The 21,395-nt window shown below is 47.8% G+C and overlaps 1 protein-coding gene across 1 annotated transcript in view; it reads right to left on the bottom strand.

Annotated features, from left to right (window-relative positions):
• Positions 1-4,024: 4,024 nt before the first annotated feature.
• LOC109908650 (forkhead box protein O6-like) overlaps positions 4,025-21,395 on the bottom strand; it is a 52,326-nt gene continuing 34,955 nt past the window's right edge. The window contains exon 2 of the mRNA XM_031793440.1: positions 4,025-7,243. Coding sequence (XP_031649300.1) covers positions 5,411-7,243 — 1,833 coding nt within the window. The 3' untranslated portion in view covers positions 4,025-5,410. The remainder of the gene's footprint in view (positions 7,244-21,395) is intronic.

Below are 21,395 nucleotides of genomic sequence, written 5' to 3'. Positions count from 1 at the left end.
TGTACACCGACGCACACACACAGGCAGACTTACACGTGCACATGTGCACACACAAATAAACAGTAACAAAACAAGTCTATGTTGTCTTTTGTTTTTATTTTATAGTCACAGATGAATCAGACACATCATTTTAGAAAAGAAATTGATATTTTGCTTGTCCCAAAAAATTATAATACAATTTTTCTCCCATATAGATTATGTACAGAATCAGATTGTAATAGAAGCATCATCATGTCTCTGTAATAAAGATAATGAGGACTGAGGGAGTCAACGGGCCACAGCACAGAACCCATCTTCTCAACCAATAAATATAACCCTTATATATTATGTATGTATGTATGTATGTTGTACCTCACCGGGGCATGAAGAGCAACTAGCTCTCACAGTCTCACGACAGATTAGACGTTCATCCATGTTTCTCAAACGACAATTTTGGAAGTTGTTGCAAATGTACATTTGGACTGTTTAAAAGATATTTTTATGCATTAACTCAGAATTTTTAAGGTTAGGGCTAAGGTTAGGCATGAACGCCAAATGGTTCAGGTAAGGGTTAAGGTTAGGCATGAACGCCAAATGGTTAGGTAAGGGTTAAGGTTTGGGAAAAGCTTAACACAAAAATTGTCAAAACACTTTCTAGCTAGCAGTGGATTTGAACTTGCAACCTTTGGAAATCAGAGGCAGATGCTAACAACCATCCACCATCCTCGTTCACAACCAAAACCTAGTTGAAGGTACCAGCTCTCACTGTTGTTGCCCTAGAGGCCGGTTTCCATGTCATCTCCAGATGTCCTCAGACATGGATGGACGTCGAATACTGACTTGTATCACTGGTGACCCTGGTTGGAAGGAGACCAGGACAAGTGATATTACAGGGCAAGGGATTCCATCATCAATTCTGTACATCATCTGTACATCATCATGTGTGCTTCACACAACACACTCATGAGATGCTCAACACACAAGCTAGTGCACGCTGGGCCAGACACGAAATTACAGTCGGGGTACAAAAATATGCCATCTCAAGTCAAAAAGAGAAGAAAGGAACAACGAACGGAAGAGAAAACCCCTGTGAAGATACCCGTCGTTGTTCCTCTTTGATCAGAGCAGAGGGATAGTTATCTTGATCTGAGCGTGTTGGGTGTCCGGCAGAGTAGCCTTGACATTTGGCCTGATTCAAAAGGCCAGTTCTACAGGAAGCTACTCGGCTGGAAAATATCACTGTCTCACAGTCTGCCTCTCTCTCTCCCTTCTAACCTCCCTGGTCTCTCTACTTGTCTCTCTCTCTCTCTCTCTCTCTCTCTCTCTCCTCTCTCTCTCTCCTCTCTCTCTCCTCTCCCTCTCCTCTCCCCTCTCCCTCTCTCTCCCTCCTCTCTCTCCCTCTCTCCTCTCTCCTCTCCTCTCTCCCTCTCTCTCTCTCTCTCTCTCTCTCTCTCTCTCTCGACAGGACACCCCCCCCCCCGTCCCCTCCTGGAATAAAAATGCTGCAAACACAAAGCACCTCACTGTGCCTCACTGACGATCACAGAACAGGACAACCACAAGAAAACAGACAACAGCAAAGTAAAGCTCGACTAGAGACAACAGATACTGTAGGAATCTGAAGGTGGAGTGCAGAGGACTGGTCTGATCCCAGATCTGTTTGTGCTGTATAGCCAGCCAATTCCTATGTTCTTTGTACCGTTAATACAATGTGAACTGGGACCAGGAGGACCTTGTTGTTCAAGCACTAATAGCCTGGCTTTTTTCCCCTGTTACTGGACGCAAAAAAACTCCCCTTGTGCTTTCTGAGAGAGAGAATTATGACTTGGTGCCAGGGAGATGAGATGAGAAAACACCAACACTTGCATAAATAAATCATAAATCATTTATCTCTTTAGCCAGGGAATTAATGTTGTTTCCCCTCTGTCTAAACCTCTGGATGAGAGTATGTGATAGGATGAGAGAGAGGAGAGAAAGAGAGAGAGAGGGGGGGGGGGGGGGGGAGGGGGAGGATAGGAGGAGAATTTCTGAAGGGGAGAGAGAGAGGGGGGGGGAGGGGGAGGATAGGAGGAGAATTTCTGTGAAGGGGAGATAGCACTAAATAATTGTTATCTTGTTGAATGTGTTAATCAGTGTGCCAATCACTAGTGTAAAACATTCCAGGCTTTACGCTGCTGTGTGTGAGAGGTGGAACGGAGGATAGGACAAGAGGGGCTGTACTGAGGTATAAGGACTGAGGACATCAACACCTTCCTAATATTGAGTTGCACCCCCTTTTGCCCTTAGAACAGCCTCAATTCATCTGGGCATGGACTCTACAAGGTGTATCATAAGCATCCACAGGGATGCTGGCCATGTTGACTCCAATGCTTTCTTACAGTGGTGTCAAGTTGGCTGGATGTCCTTTGGGTGGTGAACCATTCTTGATACACACGGGAAACTGTTTGAGTGTGAAAAACAGAGCAGCGTTGCAGTTTCTGACACACTCAAACCGGTGCGGTTTGAAAGAGTTCACTAATGTGTTGTACACTCATGTGTAGGGGACAGGACCCATTTAGGACGGCCCCTAGATTGAGTAAACTGTTGTGTTGTGTGGTTGGTCAGCTAGAGGAAGCAGCCAGGCGTGGGGTTTGAACAAGAAATCCTCTTCAGGAAGCAGAGCAGGCAGGGAGAAAGCTCCTTATTTCATTAAGAGGAGAGCTACATAAATCCACCAAATGGAGAGGAAGAGGCACAGAGGGAATATTACCATTTCTCCTTTCCTCTCCCCATTGCTCAATTTCTCCTTTTCTCTCCCCATTGCTCTATGTCTCCTTTCCTATCCCCATTGCTCTATGTCTCCTTTCCTCTCCCCATTGCTCTATGTCTCCTTCCTTTCCCCATTGCTCAATTTCTCCTTTCCTCTCCCCATTGCTCCATGTCTCCTTTCCTCTCCCCATTGCTCTATGTCTCCTTTCCTCTCTCCATTGCTCCATGTCTCCTTTCCTCTCCCCATTGCTCCATGTCTCCTTTCCTCTCCCCATTGCTCCATGTCTCCTTTCCTCTCCCCATTGCTCCATTTCTCCTTTCCTCTCCCCATTGCTCCATTTCTCCTTTCCTCTCCCCATTGCTCCTTGTCTCCTTTCCTCTCCCCATTGCTCCTTGTCTCCTTTCCTCTCCCCATTGCTCCTTGTCTCCTTTCCTCTCCCCATTGCTCCATGTCTCCTTTCCTCTCCCCATTGCTCCTTGTCTCCTTTCCTCTCCCCATTGCTCAATTTCTCCTTTTCTCTCCCCATTGCTCTATGTCTCCTTTCCTCTCCCCATTGCTCCATGTCTCCTTTCCTTTCCCCATTGCTCAATTTCTCCTTTCTCTCCCCATTGCTCCATGTCTCCTTTCCTCTCCCCATCTGCTCTATGTCCTGCCCTTTCCTCTCCCCATTGCTTCCATGTCTCCTTCCTCTCCCATTGCTCCATGTCTCCTTTCCTCTCCCCATTGCTCCATTTCTCCTTTCTCTCCCCATTGCTCCATTTCTCCTTTCCTCTCCCCATTAGCTCCTTGTCTCCTTTCCTCTCCCCATTGCTCCATGTCTCCTTTTCCTCTCCCCATTGCTCCATTTCTCCTTTCCTCTCCCCATTGCTCCATTCTCCTTTCCTCTCCCCCATTGCTCCATTTCTCCTTTCCTCTCCCCATTGCTCCATGTCTCCTTTCCTCTCCCCATTGCTCCATGTCTCCTTTCCTCTCCCCATTGCCTCCATGTCTCCTTTCCTCTCCCCCATTGCTCCATGTCTCCTTTCCGCTCCCCATTGCTCCATGTCTCCTTTCCCCTCCCCATTGCTCCATGTCTTCTTTCCTCTCCCCATTGCTCCATGTCTCCTTTCCTCTCCCATTTGCTCCATGTCTTCTTTCCTCTCCCCATTGCTCCATGTCTCCTTTCCTCTCCCCATTGCTCCATGTCTCCTTTCCTCTCCCCATTGCTCCATGTCTCCTTTCCCCTCCCCATTGCTCCATGTCTTCTTTCCTCTCCCCATTGCTCCATGTCTCCTTTCCTCTCCCCATTGCTCCATGTCTCCTTTCCCCTCCCCATTGCTCCATGTCTCCTTTCCTCTCCCCATTGCTCCATGTCTCCTTTCCTCTCCCCATTGCTCCATGTCTTCTTTCCTCTCCCCATAGTACACAGTGACTTTAACATCATCACTTTGGCCAAAACACATTAAACCAGTGTGTCCGGAGGTGAATGGAGTGTGTGTGTGTGTGTGTGTGTGTGTGTGTGTGTGTGTGTGTGTGTGTGTGTGTGTAGTGTGTGTGTGTGTGTGTGTGTGTGTGTGTGTGTGTGTGTGTGTGTGTGTGTGCGTGCGTGTCCAGATGGAGGTGAATGGAAGACATAGAGTGGCGTATTAAATTTGCAATAGTGATGCATCACCGTAGCTTAAAGAGATTAAAGAGGGGATTGTGCATTTAAATGGAGGCCCTAGCTGTGTGCATTTAAATGGAGGCTGCCTGATGGATGGCTGTCCTCCTGGACCACACTGGGGGACATAGCAACCAACCAACAAAGCTTATCCTCATCCCTCTATCCTCTATCTATCCTTTATTCGTCCATCCCTCCATCCATCTATGGTGGGCGACACCACCAGGGAGAAGGAGAACTCCTGACCCCCAATCCTCAATCCATCCCTCCATTCCTCCATCCTTCCATCCCTCCGTCCTTTCATCCTTCCATCCTTGAGGAAGAAGGAGAACTCGCCCTGACCCTGGTGAAGCCAACCCCCTCTTCCTTCATCCCTCCCTCCCTCCATCCACCCATTCCCCTCCCTCCCTACGTTCCAACCCATATGAAAAACACCTCATCAACCCGCTGAACCTATTTATTATGCAGTTGTTTGATCCTGTTCTCAAGTAAGATACCGCCTCTCTCTTTTTTATAATAAAGTGGTTTGCATAAATTCAACTTAACACAAACTATGACTCCCCCCCCCCCGGTCTTTGTTATACTGCATCTGTTTTGAAAGCGATGGATGTAAAGTGCGTGATACAGTATAGCAGACCAACTGAAGGACATGAACCAGGAGTATAACACAGAGCTGGGAGGGTGCTGTGGTGCTACTCCATCACAGGAGCGACCGGAGGGACACAGAGATAGAGGGGGAGAGGGAGTAGAGAGAACGGGTGCAGAGGGAATGAGAGAGAGAGCACAGAGAGAGGACCAGAGAAAGGAAAGAAGGAACAGAGAGAGAGAATAGAGATTGTAAAGGGACCCTCAGGAAACAACATGACAATACATATTCAGTTCTTTTGTCTTGTAGCATTAAGCATCACAGTCAATCAGTCAGTCAGTCCAAGGGTACGTTCTGACCCTGATCCCTGACCTCTGACCCCTGCAGCTCAGCATTGTGGGTGAAAGCCTTTCTGCTGTGTCCTGATTGGCCCTTGGGCTTCCCCGAACAATCCCCTTCACCCAGGCACCCAGTTCTGACTGTGATGTCCCTGGGGCGCTCCGGCGAAAGCCGCTATGCTCATGCCCATGCCCACTCCTTGAGACAGGGAGCCGTCAAAGTTGAAGTCCATCCCCATCCCCTCTGTGTCCATAAAGTCATTGAGGAGGATGGACTCCACGTCACAGTCTAGGCTGCTGGGGAGAATGTCTACATTTACATCCAGGTCTGGAGCCATGCGGTTGGGTTGGTGAGTGCTGTGGTGGAGGTGTCCATGGTAGTTCTGGGAGGGGTGGAGAGTGTGGTGGTAGTAGCCATGCCAGGAGTCGGTCATGGTTATACCCTGGTGGTAGGTGGTACCGGGGTAGGGCTGGTGGCGGGGGTGGGGGTGAGGGGCCGGGGCGGAGGCCAGGCGGAGGCAGGGGTCCTGGGGTATGTCAAGAACTGAGGCGGGGTTGGGGGGCAGGGACGGGGGATTGGTGGTGGGGAGATGGGGGGTGAGGGGGCCATAGTGGCTAGGGGTTGGGGTGGGGGTTTTGAGGCTGTAGGGCTGCAGGATATCTGTGTTGACTCTGGGAGAAAGAGCCTGGACGGCTGGAGGTCTAGGTCCACCCTGGAGGTGACCGTGGTGGTGACCCTGATTGGACCGGGGAGTGTGGTCATGGCTTGGGTTCAGTTTGTGGCTGTGACTCTGGTTGTAGTCAGTTCCTGGGCTGAGGTGATGTTTGTGGCTATGGTTGTAGTCCAGGTTGGGGTGACCATGATTGTGGTGACCATTCTGATGATGACCGCTGGGGTTCTGGTCATGAACTGAGCCGAGACCATTGTGTGGGCCTGGATTGTGTCCGTGCTCATGGTTATTATGATTATGGTTGCTATGGCTATGATTGTGGCTGCTGCGACTCTGATTGGTTACCTGGGTCAGGAGCGTGTGTGACTCCCCTCCTTGCCCTCCCAGTGTGACCATGTCCTTACTGCAGTACTGAGGACCTCCAGGCCCTCCGGTCAGCAGGCTCTGCAGGGCATTGTTCTCTGAGTAGGCCCTCAGGGGGCGCTGGAAGCTAGCTGGCTTGTTCTCCTGGATGGTCTGCATGGGCATGGGGGCATGGAGCCGCAGCATGCCCAGGGATGGCTGCCCATAGACGGGGCCGCAGTAGGGGCCTTCCCCCTTGGGGCTGGAGCCGTAGGGGCTGGGGTAGCCATTACGAGGCTGGGTCTGAGGGTGGTTCTGGGGGTGGGGGTAGCCTTCATCCAGGCTGATAGCCCCAGTCAGGTCAGTGAGTTGGGGTAGCTCCATTGAGGTTCCAGGGCAGTGCCCCCCAGTGCCCAGGGCAGGGGAGCGAGTGGAAGTAGGGCTGGGATAGAGACGTGGGGAAGTGGAGCAGGACAGACCTCCCTCCTCTGGCTCATCTGGCTCAGCCTCGGCCAGGATGGGAGACAGGCAGCCGCTGAGCGTCGAAGCTGAGGAGGAGGTCCGGGAGTGGAGATCCGTCCAGGCATCGTACTCCTCTCCTCCCACCCCTACTCCTCCCTTCCCTGCAGGACTACCATGCTCTGGAGACCCCTGATGCATCCCCGGCCGAGCCCCCTGACCCAGACCATAACCCTGCCGCCTGCCCCGACCAACAGCTCCACTCCCAGCTCCAGCTCCAGTCCTCTTCCCCCTGGCTCGTCCTTTACTCTTCAGGATCTTGGTGCCGTTGGGGCAGTCGATGGAAGCAGCGCGTCGCCGGGGTCCCTTACCCATCTTCCCCCCCTCTGGGTTCAGCATCCACCAGGAACTCTTCCCTGTCCCCTCATTCTGGACACGGATGAACCGAGTGTGGAGGGACAGGTTGTGGCGGATGGAGTTCTGGAGTAGAGATAGATGGGAAGGAAAGAGAGGGAGAGAGAGAGACAGGGAGAGCAGGGGAAAGAGAGAGGGAGAGAGGGAGAAAGAGAGGGGAGATAAACATTAACACCCAAGAGAACATTTAGGGTGAAATTATCACATTTTTAAAACACACAATCATTTGAAATCCCCACCAAACTATTTCACCTGATCGAGAAGTAAAAAGAGAGGGATGGAGGACAGAATAAGGATCGCAGGGAGCAGCGAAGTGCCTCAGAGCTATAGCCAATCAGTAGCTCTCCCCGCCTCTCCTCTCTACTCCACTCCACTCCTCTCCTCTACACTCCTCTCATTCCACTCCTCTCCTCTCCTCTGCCCTCTCTCCTCTCCTTTTCCTTTCTCTCACTGAGCCAAAATACAGGGAGGGTTTCAGCCAGAGACTCCACACCAAACCATCGCCAAGGTTACAGAAATGTATCACGCGTGGCAACCCAATCACCAACACGCTGTATTGATCGCAAGGCCTCCAAATATGAAACCCTGAGATCTAGCCAGGAGGCTGAAGGAGAGAGAAGGAGACGGGAGAGGGAGATTTGGCAGAGTAATTTGGCACATAATGTAGATCTGGAAGAGTAGAGAGGGAGAGGAGAGAGAGAGGAAGGAGACAGAGTCATGCCTGTTTAACCTCCTTATAAACCATGATCCTATAAACAGTACCAGGGGCAGTGATTATAGCTGTGTGAATATTATGGTTAAAAGAGAGAGAGAGAGAGAGAGAGAGAGAGAGAGAGAGAGAGAGAGAGAGAGAGAGAGAGAGAGAGAGAGAGAGAGAGAGAGAGAGAGAGCGCGAAAGAAAGAAAGAAAGAGAGAGAGAGAGAGAGAGAGAGAGCGCGAAAGAAAGAAAGAAAGAGAGAGAGAGAGAGAGAGAGAGCGCGAAAGAAAGAAAGAAAGAAAGAGAGAGAGAGAGAGAGAGAGAGCGAAAGAAAGAAAGAAAGAAAGAAAGAGAGAGAGCGAGAGAGAGAGCGCGAAAGAAAGAAAGAAAGAGAGAGAGCGAGAGAGAGAGCGCGAAAGAAAGAAAGAAAGAGAGAGAGCGCGAAAGAAAGAAAGAAAGAGAGAGAGAGCGAGAGAGAGAGCGAGAGAGAGAGCGAGAGAGAGAGCGAGAGAGAGAGCGAGAGAGAGAGCGCGAAAGAAAGAAAGAAAGAAAGAAAGAAAGAAAGAAAGAAAGAAAGAAAGAAAGAAAGGGAGTCCAGAACTAGCAACATGGGCTGTGATAATAACTGTAGCTGTGTGGATATTATGTCTGCCTCTGGGTAACCTCATTTAATAAGGGGCTAGATCTACTAGGAAGAGATACAGTATGTGAAGTAAGATGTGATGCTTCCCTACGGCTGTGTTCCAATATCCATACTTACCCACTACTTACTACTTACTTCATCACTCAAGTGGCATGCTAGTGTGCATATTGGAACAGACCCTATATGTCTTAAGCTCTGGGTTTCGTCTGAGTGTCTGCTATGTAGCTAATCTACAGCTCTATAGCAGTATTTGAAGTTGAAGCCAACCTGGATATCAGCAGTAATCCTACTCTGAGACGCTTTTTGAATACAGGCCCTGATGAGATCTAAACCAGCCTGCAGGAGAAGCTTAGTGGGAGTAGAGATCGTCTGAGCTAGCCAAGCGAAGTACTTTACTGTATCTGTGGCCAAGCATCACTGTCATGCTCATATCATTGCCATGTTCTTCAGCTAGCCAAGTTAAGTAGCCTACTGTATGTGTGATTGATCTTTATCATTGCCATGTTATTCAGCTAGCCAAGTTAAGTAGCCTACTGTATGTGTGATTGATCTTTATCATTGCCATGTTCTTCAGCTAGCCAAGTTAAGTAGCCTACTGTATGTGTGATTGATCTTTATCATTGCCATGTTCTTCAGCTAGCCAAGTTAAGTAGCCTACTGTATGTGTGATTGATCTTTATCATTGCCATGTTCTTCAGCTAGCCAAGTTAAGTAGCCTACTGTATGTGTGATTGATCTTTATCATTGCCATATACTTTAATGTTTCCCGCGTCCCTTTCTCTCTCATCTCATTTTCTCATGTTTCCCTTACTGTCTGTATCTTTTCTCCTCTCTTCTATCATTCTATCTATTTCCCCACCTGGTTTGTAGCTAACATGTAGCTAACATGTCTCCTCATCTCATCCTATTCTCTATCTTCATTCTCTCAATCATTCTCACCTCTGCCTCCTGTCCTATTTTGCTGCTCTCCTTTACGATTCTTCTCTCTCCCCACGGTTTCCTGATCGCGCCATCTCTCATTCTCTCCACCTACAGTATATATATATCCATCCACCAATTGTATCTATTTTCTCGTCACCTCTCTGGTGACACAATTTCCATTCTCCATCCAGCCCATTCACATGGAACAGCAACCAAATACCCAGAAACAAATGAAATGCAAATCTATATTCAAGAGTCTCCTTACCACCCATCTCCCTGTGGAATCCATATAGTGTCTGTCAGTGTATATGTTCCCCTCCTAACCCTAAACTAGGGTTTCTAGCAGTGGGACCTTGCCAAATTGGACTCCCTTCCGACTAAACAGATTAGCTACGTCTCTTCGTTTTTTTGTCCATGGTTGGTATTGTGTGAAAAGCAAAACACCTGAACAAAAGATAATAGTTTCCTGCCGATCCTCACAAAACATCTCCAGGAAAATGCAGCAGCTAAGTGGGTTGCAAATCAATGCTGGGTCCTACCTATAATTTACCCCATCCACCAATCCACCACTGACAACATGCTGCCTTGACTCCAGTCTTTTTACAGAGGATTGGAAATGGGATAAGAGATAGGTATTTACAGTCACCAGTGAAAGCCGACACACCCCTTGCACAGTCTTCACATTTTGCTGCTTTAAAATTACATTTCAAAAGAGAATACATTAGATTTGTTCTTACTGATGTACACAACCTACTCCACATTTTCAAAGTTAAAGAAAAATTATAGAAACATTTCCAAATTAATATATTTATTTTTTTAAATGATGTCTTGATTGTGTACATCTTCACACCCAGCCATTACAGCTGTGAATCATTTTGAATGAGATTCTACCAACTTTGCACAACTCTTAGGGAAACAGTTAGCAATAGTTTTTGTCAAAATTGCTAAAAAATTGCTCAAAATTGCTCATACATTTGGGTGGCAGTCATTGATGGACAGCAACATTCAAACATTGTCTCTGATTTTCAAGGAAATGTAAGTTAGGACTAAGGCTGGACCACTCAGGAACACACAACCCTACATCTATTGGAGAGCCATTCTAGTGTGTCTTTAACATAACAAATATATATATATTTGTCCCCCTAAAAAAGACACATCTATCTCAGGCTTAGCGTTTCAGAAGACTGAGACAGATTTTCCTGTAACTTTTTACCTGGGCTTTGCTCCTTTCTATTCTATTTTCTATGTATTTAGCAAACTCCCCAGTGACCGGCATATCCATAACATGATACTTTGTGTTTTGTTGTACTGGATTTAACTCAAGCCTGTAGTTTTTCATTTAGGCTAAAAAGTGCATTTCTTTGCTGTGCTGTGTCTTGCAGTATTAGTTGACAGCCTTGTTGAAAACCGAATGGGTCATTTGGAGTGGATTTCTTAAAGGTGCTTCCACCAAGTATTCATCTCTGGGTTGGGTTTTTGTTATTTCTTAATTTGGATAATATTCTATCACTTTTCTTTCACTTTGGAACTATGGAATAGGTTGTGTACATCAGTAGGAACAAATGTAATCCATTTTAAGATGTGATTTTCACTCTTCAGTTCCACTATACACATTGCGTTGCTTGAGAGAAGAGGGGAAGAGTGGAGAGGAGAGGGGAAGAGCGGAGAGCAGAGGGGAAGAGCAGAGAAGAGAGGGGAAGAGCGGAGAGGAGAGGGGAAGAGCGGAGAGGAGAGGGGAAGAGTGGAGATGAGAGGTGAAGAGCGGAGAGGAGATGGGAAGAGTGGAGATGAGAGGTGAAGAGTGGAGATGAGAGGGGAAGAGCGGAGAGGAGAGGGGAAGAGTGGAGAGGAGAGGGGAAGAGCAGAGAAGAGAGGGGAAGAGTGGAGAGGAGAGGGGAAGAGTGGAGAGGAGATGGGAAGAGGGGAGAGGAGAGGGGAAGAGCGGAGAGGAGAGGGGAAGAGCAGAGAAGAGAGGGGAAGAGCGGAGAGGAGAGGGGAAGAGCGGAGTTGAGAGGGGAAGAGCGGAGTTGAGAGGGGAAGAGCGGAGTTGAGAGGGGAAGAGCGGAGAGGAGAGGGGAAGAGCAGAGAAGAGAGGGGAAGAGCGGAGTTGAGAGGGGAAGAGCGGAGAGGAGAGGGGAAGAGCGGAGAGCAGAGGGGAAGAGCGGAGTTGAGAGGGGAAGAGCGGAGAGGAGAGGGGAAGAGCGGAGAGCAGAGGGGAAGAGTGGAGAGGAGAGGGGAAGAGCGGAGAAGAGAGGGGAAGAGCGGAGAGCAGAGGGGAAGAGTGGAGAGGAGATGGGAAGAGCAGAGAAGAGAGGGGAAGAGCGGAGAGCAGAGGGGAAGAGTGGAGAGGAGATGGGAAGAGCAGAGAAGAGAGGGGAAGAGCGGAGAGCAGAGGGGAAGAGTGGAGAGGAGAGGGGAAGAGCGGAGAGGAGAGGGGAAGAGCGGAGAGGAGAGGGGAAGAGCGGAGAAGAGAGGGGAAGAGCAGAGAAGAGAGGGGAAGAGCGGAGAGGAGAGGGGAAGAGCGGAGTTGAGAGGGGAAGAGCAGAGAAGAGAGGGGAAGAGCGGAGAGGAGAGGGGAAGAGCGGAGTTGAGAGGGGAAGCGCGGAGAGGAGAGGGGAAGAGCGGAGATGAGAGGGGAAGAGCAGAGATGAGAGGGGAAGAGCGGAGAGGAGAGGGGAAGAGCGGAGATGAGAGGGGAAGAGCGGAGAGGAGAGGGGAAGAGCGGAGAGGAGAGGGGAAGAGCGGAGAGGAGAAGAGCGGAGAGGAGAGGGGAAGAGTAGAGATGAGAGGGGAAGAGTGGAGATGAGAGGGGAAGAGTGGAGATGAGAGGGGAAGAGCGGAGAGGAGAAGAGCGGAGAGGAGAGGGGAAGAGTAGAGATGAGAGGGGAAGAGTGGAGATGAGAGGGGAAGAGTGGAGATGAGAGGGGAAGAGCGGAGAGGAGAAGAGCGGAGAGGAGAGGGGAAGAGCGGAGAGGAGAGGGGAAGAGCGGAGAGGAGAGGGGAAGAGCGGAGAGGAGAGGGGAAGAGCGGAGAGGAGAGGGGAAGAGTAGAGATGAGAGGGGAAGAGTAGAGATGAGAGGGGAAGAGTAGAGATGAGAGGGGAAGAGCGGAGAGGAGAGGGGAAGAGTGGAGAGGAGAGGGGAAGAGGTCTACATTCTAGTTTTCATACTGTTCCATATTCATTGTTTATGTGTAAGTACAATAGCTTTGGTCCAGTGCTCATTAAATTGTTGGTAGTGGTTGTACTAAATTATCCTCCAATTTCACAAGTTGCTTTTGTTTACATTGGGAACCTAGCTAGTCAATGTAGCTAGCTAGCTAGTAGTAGTAGATGCTTGACTTCATACATCTTAGTACAATAACCAGTGATGTATAGTCAAGGCCATATGCAACCAAAATAAACTTTATTTCTCATTATTTCAATTCACAAGATAGAATGAACACGCAAGTCAGCCATCGAGAATTTAACCTTGGAAGCTGCCATTGGACGTGACGCAACGCGAGCTCAACACAGGCATTGAAGCAGCTTTCATTGATTTCAAAGGAAGCATTTCCTCAATGGCTGATGGCAATGCCGGACACCCCATGGATATATTGTAGCAGGGCAGTAACATTTGAAGACTGTGCAAGGGTGTGTAGACTTACACAAGGCACTGTATGTACTTTCCGACCGTCCGAGGGGTCCTCAGCAGAAAAGTTCAAGCTGACAAATTACATGAGCAGTTATGAGCATACACTGACGTAATAGCCAGATGCATTTCCACAGACACACACAGACACACAGACACACAGACACACACACACAGACACACACAGACACACACACACACACACACACACACAGATGTAGAGTTGCGGTGGTGGTATACACTTCATACAGCGAGTATTGTTCCAGACCTAATCAAAGGCAAATTGAATGACGGCGTAGTGAGCGAGGCCAACGCGAGATCGACCCACATCAGGTGATCTGAGAGAGACGCCCTGACAGGTTCCTCACACAACAGTGGGCTCCAGCTGGGCGTAACCATGGCAACAGAGTAAACCTAACCAGAGAGGGAGTAGAGAGAGACAGAGAGAGATGAAGTGTGTTGCTTGTGTGAGTGTGTGTGAGCGTACGTGAGTGTGTGCGTGCGTGGCAGTCAGATGCTGTTTGATGATGCTGCAGGCAGGGAAGCCAGCTACTCCAAACAGGCTTTAATCTGAGCCTGACAGATTTGTGTTCCTATCCACCAGGGAGCCTCAATCAGCAGCAATCACCACTCCTCACTACCTAGTGACCTATAGCTACCTATGTGGAACAGTCAGCCTCACTGATTAGCAAGTCAAGTGTGGTAGAACATATTACCACTAACACCACTATCACTGTTGTTACCTTACTAGGAGTACTGGGACCTACAGTAAACATATATGAATAGAAAATCAATAATACTTTCCTTACAAGGGGGTTTGATTTGCACATAAATAAAAAAGCTAAGCACTTGTCCATTGGGGTTAACACTGTTCTGCACAACCAGAATGCACATTTTTGGGGCGTTCAACCACCTTGTCATGTCTCACTACAGTATTAACACGAGTCTCTATGTTAACTTGTCACAAAGATCTTCTGTCATGTCTCACTGCCATACAGTATTAACACGAGTCTCTATGTTAACTTGTCACAAAGATCTTCTGTCATGTCTCACTGCCATACAGTATTAACACGAGTCTCTATGTTAACTTGTCACAAAGATATTCTGTCATGTCTCACTGCCATACAGTATTAACACGAGTCTCTATGTTAACTTGTCACAAAGATCTTCTGTCATGTCTCACTGCCATACAGTATTAACACGAGTCTCTATGTTAACTTGTCACAAAGATCTTCTGTCATGTCTCACTGCCATACAGTATTAACACGAGTCTCTATGTTAACTTGTCACAAAGATCTTCTGTCATGTCTCACTGCCATACAGTATTAACACGAGTCTCTATGTTAACTTGTCACAAAGATCTTCTGTCATGTCTCACTGCCATACAGTATTAACACAAGTCTCTATGTTAACTTGTCACGAAGATATTCTGTCATGAAGCTGAGAGGCCTTGGCTGGGAGAGATTGAGTGTGACACAAGCACACACACACACACATACAAACACACGCACACGGACACACGCATGTACGTACGCACACACACTGGGAGAGAATGAGTGTGACAGATAGCACAGTAAGTGACTAACACTGCTGCTCTGTGTGTGTGTGTGTGTGTGTGTGTGTGTGTGTGTGTGTGTGTGTGTGTGTGTGTGTGTGTGTGTGTGTGTGTGTGTGTGTGTGTGTGTGTGTGTGTGTGTGTGTGTGTGTACGTACATGCGTGTGTCCGTGTGCGTGTGTGTGTGTGTGTGTGTGTGTGTGTGTGTGTGTGTGTGTGTGTGTGTGTGTGTGTGTGTGTGTGTGTGTGTGTGTGTGTGTGTGTGTGTGTGTGTGTGCGTGCGTGTGTGCGTGCGTGATGGCAAACATTGCTGCAACTCACGTGTAGTCTGGAGTATAAATAGAAACTGAGTCTGACCCAGACTCACCACGCTCGGAGGTCTCAATTCAATTCAATTCAATTCAAGGGGCTTTATTATCATTATTATTATGGTAAACGTGTTAACATTGCCAAAGCAAGTGAGGTAGATAATAAACAAAAGTGAAATAAACAATAAAAATGTACAGTAAACATTACACTCACAGAAGTTTCAAAACAATAAAGACATTACAAATGTCATATTATATATATATATATATATATATATATACAGTGTTGTAACAATGTACAAATGGTTAAAGTACACAAGGGAAAATAAATAAGCATAAATATGGGTTGAATTTGCAATGGTGTTTGTTCTTCACTGGTTGCCCTTTTCTTGTGGCAACAGGTCACAAATCTTGCTGCTGTGATGGCACACTGTGGAATTTCACCCAGTAGATATGGGAGTTTATCAAAATTGGATTTGTTTTCGAATTCTTTGTGGTTCTGTGTAATCTGAGGGAAATATGTGTCTCTAATATGGCCACTGTGTACTCTCTGTTTAGGGCCAAATAGCATTCTAGTTTGCTCAGTTTTTTTGTTAATTCTTTCCAATATGTCAAGTAATTATCTTTTTGTTTTCTCATGATTTGGTTGGGTCTAATTGTGCTGCTGTCCTGGGGCTCTGTGGGGTGTGTTTGTGTTTGTGAACAGAGCCCCAGGACCAGCTTGCTTAGGGGACTCTTCTCCTGGTTCATCTCTCTGTAGGTGATGGCTTTGTTATGGAAGGTTCGCTTCCTTTTAGGTACCACTGTCATGGAGGACGTAAACTCAAGCACCGAAGTAACAACTGAGGTGGAACCAACAACAGGAGTGGAACTCACCCAGCCTCCCAGACCTGCAGTCGACAGGAGACTACCAGGGCACAGACCGTATGTGAAGTGGCCTGGCGCCAGTGACAAGAAGTTGTGGGAAACGGTGAATACTGACCTTACCTTGACCCTCGAGAAACTTCGAGGCACAGTGGAGAAGAAGTTGGAGAGGATGGGGGACATTATCTATGAGTACGGGGCAGAAAGCTTTGGAGTGCAAGAGGCAAAAGGCGGGAGAAAGGTTCCAACCCCACCAGTTTCCAGGAGGCAACAAGAAATCAAGCACCTCATTCAAGAAAGGAGACAGCTTAAGAAACAGTGGAAGAAGGCCTCGGAAGTGGAAAAGGAGGGCATAGAGGCACTTCAAGCTGACATCAAAACCCGGTTGGCATCCCTCCGTAGAGCAGAGAACCTACGGAAACGCAGAAGGAAGAAAGAACAAACTAGAACTCGATTCTATAAAGATCCCTTCAAGATCCTTAAAAGTCTCTTCACAAAGGAAAAAAGTGGAGCTCTAAAAACAACAAAGAAAGACCTAGAGGAGCACCTGAGAACAACAAACTTTGACTCAAAGCGACATGAACATCTGGCCATCCCATCAGATATCCCACCCATTGATCCCCCGGAACATCATATTGAGACCAGCCCTCCGACATAGAAAGAGGTGGAAAACACAGTTCGACGGGCAAGAACAGCATCAGCCCCGGGGCCAAATGAGGTCCCGTACAAAGTGTATAAGAGCACACCAGACATCCTGAGGTTCCTCTGGAGGCTTATGAGAACAGCTTGGCAAAAGAAGATAATACACAAAGTGTGGCGTAGGGCAGGCGGGGTCCTGACACCAGATCCAAATGGCCAAGGTGGAGAAAAGGGACCTCCATGTATTCTTCCTCGACTTCGCCAATGCATTTGGCTCTGTGCCCCATGAACTCCTGTGGTCTGCCTTCAGATTTTTCCACATACCGGACACCATCACAACCCTGGTGAAGTCGTACTTCCAGGATCTGCAGTTCTGCTTCACCACCTCAGAGTTCACCACCTCATGGCAGTGCCTGAATGTAGGTATAATGGCAGGATGTCCCATTTCTCAGTTGGCATTCATAATGGCAATGGAGGTTATCATCAGATCCTCAAAATGGGTTGCTGGTGGACAGCGAGTCGACTCTGGTTTCCGCCTCCCTCCACTCAGAGCCTACATGGACGACATTACAACATTGACCACCACTGTCCCATGCACCAGGAGACTACTCAGAAAACTTGAGGAGAACATCAGCTGGGCCCGTATGAAGATTAAACCATCCAAGTCACGCAGCATCTCGATTGTGAAGGGAGTACTCTCCGACCTGAAGTTCTTCATCGGAGATGACCAAATCCCAACAGTGTCTGAGCAGCCGGTAAAAAGCCTTGGAAGGTGGTATGATGCAAGCCTGAAGGACAAAGACCCGGTGCAACAGCTGCGTAAAGACATCTGTAGTAGCCTACAGTCCATCGACAACACCCAGCTACCTGGAAAGTTAAAGGCCTGGTGTCTGCAGTTTGGTCTCCTACCCCGGATGTTGTGGCCCCTAGCAGTGTGTGAGGTTCCAATCTCAACAGTGGAGAAGATGGAAAGAGGAGTCACAGGCTACTTAAAGAAGTGGCTCGATGCCTTACCACCATAGGCCTCTATGGAGATGGTGTCCTCAAGCTGCCCCCCACCAGTCTAAAAGAGGAATTCAAGTGTGCAAAAACCAGGCTCCAGATGACACTGAATGAATCTCAAGACCCAGTGGTGAGCAACAACGCGCTGACCTTGGCAACTGGGCGCAAATGGAGGCCAGGAAAAGCAGTCCAGGAGGCAACAGCAGCCCTCAGACATGCTGACATTGTGGGTCATGTTCAGCAAGGGAGAGGAGGCCTTGGGCTAACTAGCCGTGCTGCTTGGAGTAAGGCCACTGCACCAGAGCGGCGGAAGATGGTAGTGCAGGAAGTACGCCATCAGGAGGAGGCTGCAAGGTGGGCCAAGGCAATCTCTCTTGCCAAACAGGGACAGGGGACTCGATGGGACAGTGTGGAGAAGAGGAAGATTGGCTGGAAGGATCTGTGGGCCATGGAAGCGAGGCGGTTGAGCTTTTCCATCAGAGCAACATATGACGTCCTTGGTATTCACCAATGGTTTGGTGAAGATCCGGACTGTGCCCTCTGTTCCATGCCAGGCACATTCTTACAGGGTGTAAAACAAGCCTCACCCAAGGACGCTACACCTGGCGTCACAACCAAGTCCTTAAAAACCTTGCGTCCGCCCTGGAGGACAAGCGAGCTGCCACCAACTCCCTACCACCCCCAGCAGCATCACAACCTTTGTCCGCGAAGGGGCTAAACCACCGAAAAGCGGCTCTACACCATTAGAGCGAGACCAGCTGCGCTTGGCCCGCGACTGGAAAATGCTAGCTGACATTGGCCGGAACTTGTGTTTCCTCCGGAGATCGCAACCACCACCCTAAGACCTGACATGGTGCTCTGGTCCCGTTCGCTCAAGAAGGTCTTCATCATTGAGCTCACAGTACCCTGGGAGGACTCAGTAGATGAGGCTTATGAGCGAAAACATCTGCGCTATGCCGATCTAGCTGCCGAAGCACGGCATCATGGCTGGAACACAGAAGTCCGACCAGTGGAGGTGGGCTGCACAGGTTTTGTGGCAACATCTACAACCAGACTGCTTAGAGACCTGGGAATTAAGGGCCAGAGCCAGCGTTCGGCAATCAAAGCTGTATCGGAGGCGGCAGAAGGTAGCAGTCAGTGGCTCTGGATGAAGAGGAAAGACCCCAGCTGGGCCCCGAAGTGAGAGGGCCAGAAGGTATGCGGTCAACAATGCTTGACTCAGGGAGGAGGACGCCCCTGCCATGCATAGTCCCATGGGATGTTGGCTATCAACAACAAGGCAACTCCTATGACTAATTGGGAATGGGACGCAAGCGTAGGATTGATCACCCTGTCGCTGGCCGCCTTTGGGGAGGGTGTATAGTGTGAAAGGCCAAAAACACCCTAGGAACCAAAGGTACACTACTGACGATGCGCTCCCAAAATTTAACCAGGCTCACTGTTCATGAACTCTTGGAAGTGCTTGCACAAAGGATAGTAACATCTCATCCTGTGTTCTTGGAATCTAGGTGGTTGTAGCTCTTTTCTGGATTTTGATAATTAGTGGGTATCGGCCTAATTCTGCTCTGCATGCATTATTTGGTGTCCTACGTTGTACACGGAGGATATTTTTACAGAATTCTGCATGCAGAGTCTCAGTTTGGTGCTTGTCCCATTTTGTGAAGTCTTGGTTGGTGAGCGGACCCCAGACCTCACAACCATAAAGGGCAATGGGCTCTATGACTGATTCAAGTAGATCCTAATTGGTATGTTGAAATTTATGTTCCTTTTAATGGCATAGAATGCCCTTCTTGCCTTGTCTCTCAGATCGTTCACAGCTTTGTGGAAGTTACCTGTGGCGCTGATGTTTAGGCCAAGGTATGTATCGTTTTTTGTGTGCTCTAGGGCAACAGTGTCTAGATGGAATTTGTATTTGTGGTCCTGGTGACTGGACCTTTTTTGGAACACCATTATTTTGGTCTTACTGAGATTTACTGTCAGGGCCCAGGTCTGACAGAATCTGTGCAGAAGATCTAGGTGCTGCTGTAGGCCCTCCTTGGTTGGTGACAGAAGCACCAGAACATAAGCAAACAGTAGACATTTGACTTTGGATTCTAGTAGGGTGAGGCCGGGTGCTGCAGACTTTTCTAGTGCACGTGCCAATTCGTTGATATATATGTTGAAGAGGGTGGGGCTTAAGCTGCATCCCTGTCTCACCCCACGACCCTGTGTGAAGAAATGTGTGTGTTTTATGCCCATTTTAACCACACACTTGTTTTTTGTGTACATGGATTTTATAATGTCGTAGGTTTTACCCCCAGACCCTCAAGCCAAATTGAGTCGAAGGCTTTTTTGAAATCAACAAAGCATGAGAAGACTTTGCCTTTGTTTTGGTTTGTTTGGTTGTCAATTAGGGTGTGCAGGGTGAATACATGGTCTGTTGTGCGGTAATTTGGTAAAAAGCCAATTTGACATTTGCTCAGTACATTGTTTTCATTGAGGAAATGTACGAGTCTGCTGTTAATGATAATGCAGAGGATTTTCCCAAGGTTACAGTTGACGCATATTCCACGATAGTTATTGGGGTCAAATTTGTCTCCACATTTGTGGATTGGGGTGATCAGTCCTTGGTTCCAAATATTGGGGAAGATACCAGAGCTAAGTATGATGTTAAAGAGTTTTAGTATAGCCAATTGGAATTTGTTGTCTGTATATTTGATCATTTCATTAAGGATACCATCAACACCACAGGCCTTTTTGGGTTGGAGGGTTTTTATTTTGTCCTGTAACTCGTTCAAGGTAATTGGAGAATCCAGTGGGTTCTGGTAGTCTTTAATAGTTGATTCTAAGATTTGTATTTGATCATGTATATGTTTTTGCTCTTTATTCTTTGTTATAGAGCCAAAAAGATTGGAGAAGTGGTTTACCCATACATCTCCATTTTGGATAGATAATTCTTTGTGTTGTTGTTTGTTTAGTGTTTTCCAATTTTCCCAGAAGTGGTTAGAGTCTATGGATTCTTCAATTACATTGAGCTGATTTCTGACGTGCTGTTCCTTCTTTTTCCGTAGTGTATTTCTGTATTGTTTTAGTGATTCACCATAGTGAAGGTGTAGACTCAGGTTTTCCAGGTCTCTATGTTTTTGGTTGGACAGGTTTCTCAATTTATTCTTAGATTTTTGCATTCTTCATCAAACCATTTGTCATTGTTGTTCATTTTCTTCAGTTTTCTATTTGAGATTTTTAGATTTGATAGGGAAGCTGAGAGGTCAAATATACTGTTAAGATTTTCTACTGCCAAGTTTACACCTTCACTATTGCAGTGGAAGGTTATCCCTCCCTCTTTCTCCCTCTACACACACACACACTCTCCCTCAATACACACACACACACACTCTCCCTCAATACACACACACACTACTCCCCACCACTCTCCAAAACTGTCAATCATACGTAATCCATATCCAGTTTGGGTAATCCAGGGTAATCCCAGGCTACTCCTTAGCTGGGGCTCACCCCGACACCACAGCGACAGGACACGGATTGGTCGATCAGTAGGATCATGACGATTTTGAGTGGAAACGGTGACTATGACGATGATATGTGACAGAATTGGTGGAAGGGTTTTATTGGTAAACCCCTAAGAACAAAAAACAAGCGTAGGCTGCTTGACCGGCCTGGCTGGACATATGGGTAGCTAGACCTGTCCTGTTGATACCTCTTCTCTGAGGAAAACATGTTTTTCACTGCTAGGGTTCAGCAGTACACAACTTCCATTGGTTTTAAATCAGTATATGGCCATATCTTAACAGACAAACCATATCTCAATGTTATCAGTCCTGATTCTGGTGGAGAGTCCACTGCAGAAACATATAACCGCTGTTCTAGCCTGGTCCCAGATCTGTTTGTGCTGCCTTGAAATTGTTTACTCTATGGTCACTGACCGGGCTACAGTTGTTTGTGGAGAGAATGCAATGCCGT

This window comes from Oncorhynchus kisutch, linkage group LG17, assembly GCF_002021735.2.
Source record: "Oncorhynchus kisutch isolate 150728-3 linkage group LG17, Okis_V2, whole genome shotgun sequence".
NCBI lineage: Eukaryota > Metazoa > Chordata > Actinopteri > Salmoniformes > Salmonidae > Oncorhynchus > Oncorhynchus kisutch.
The sequence above is the reverse complement of the archived record's forward strand: the minus strand, read 5'-3'. Positions and strand labels throughout refer to the sequence as shown.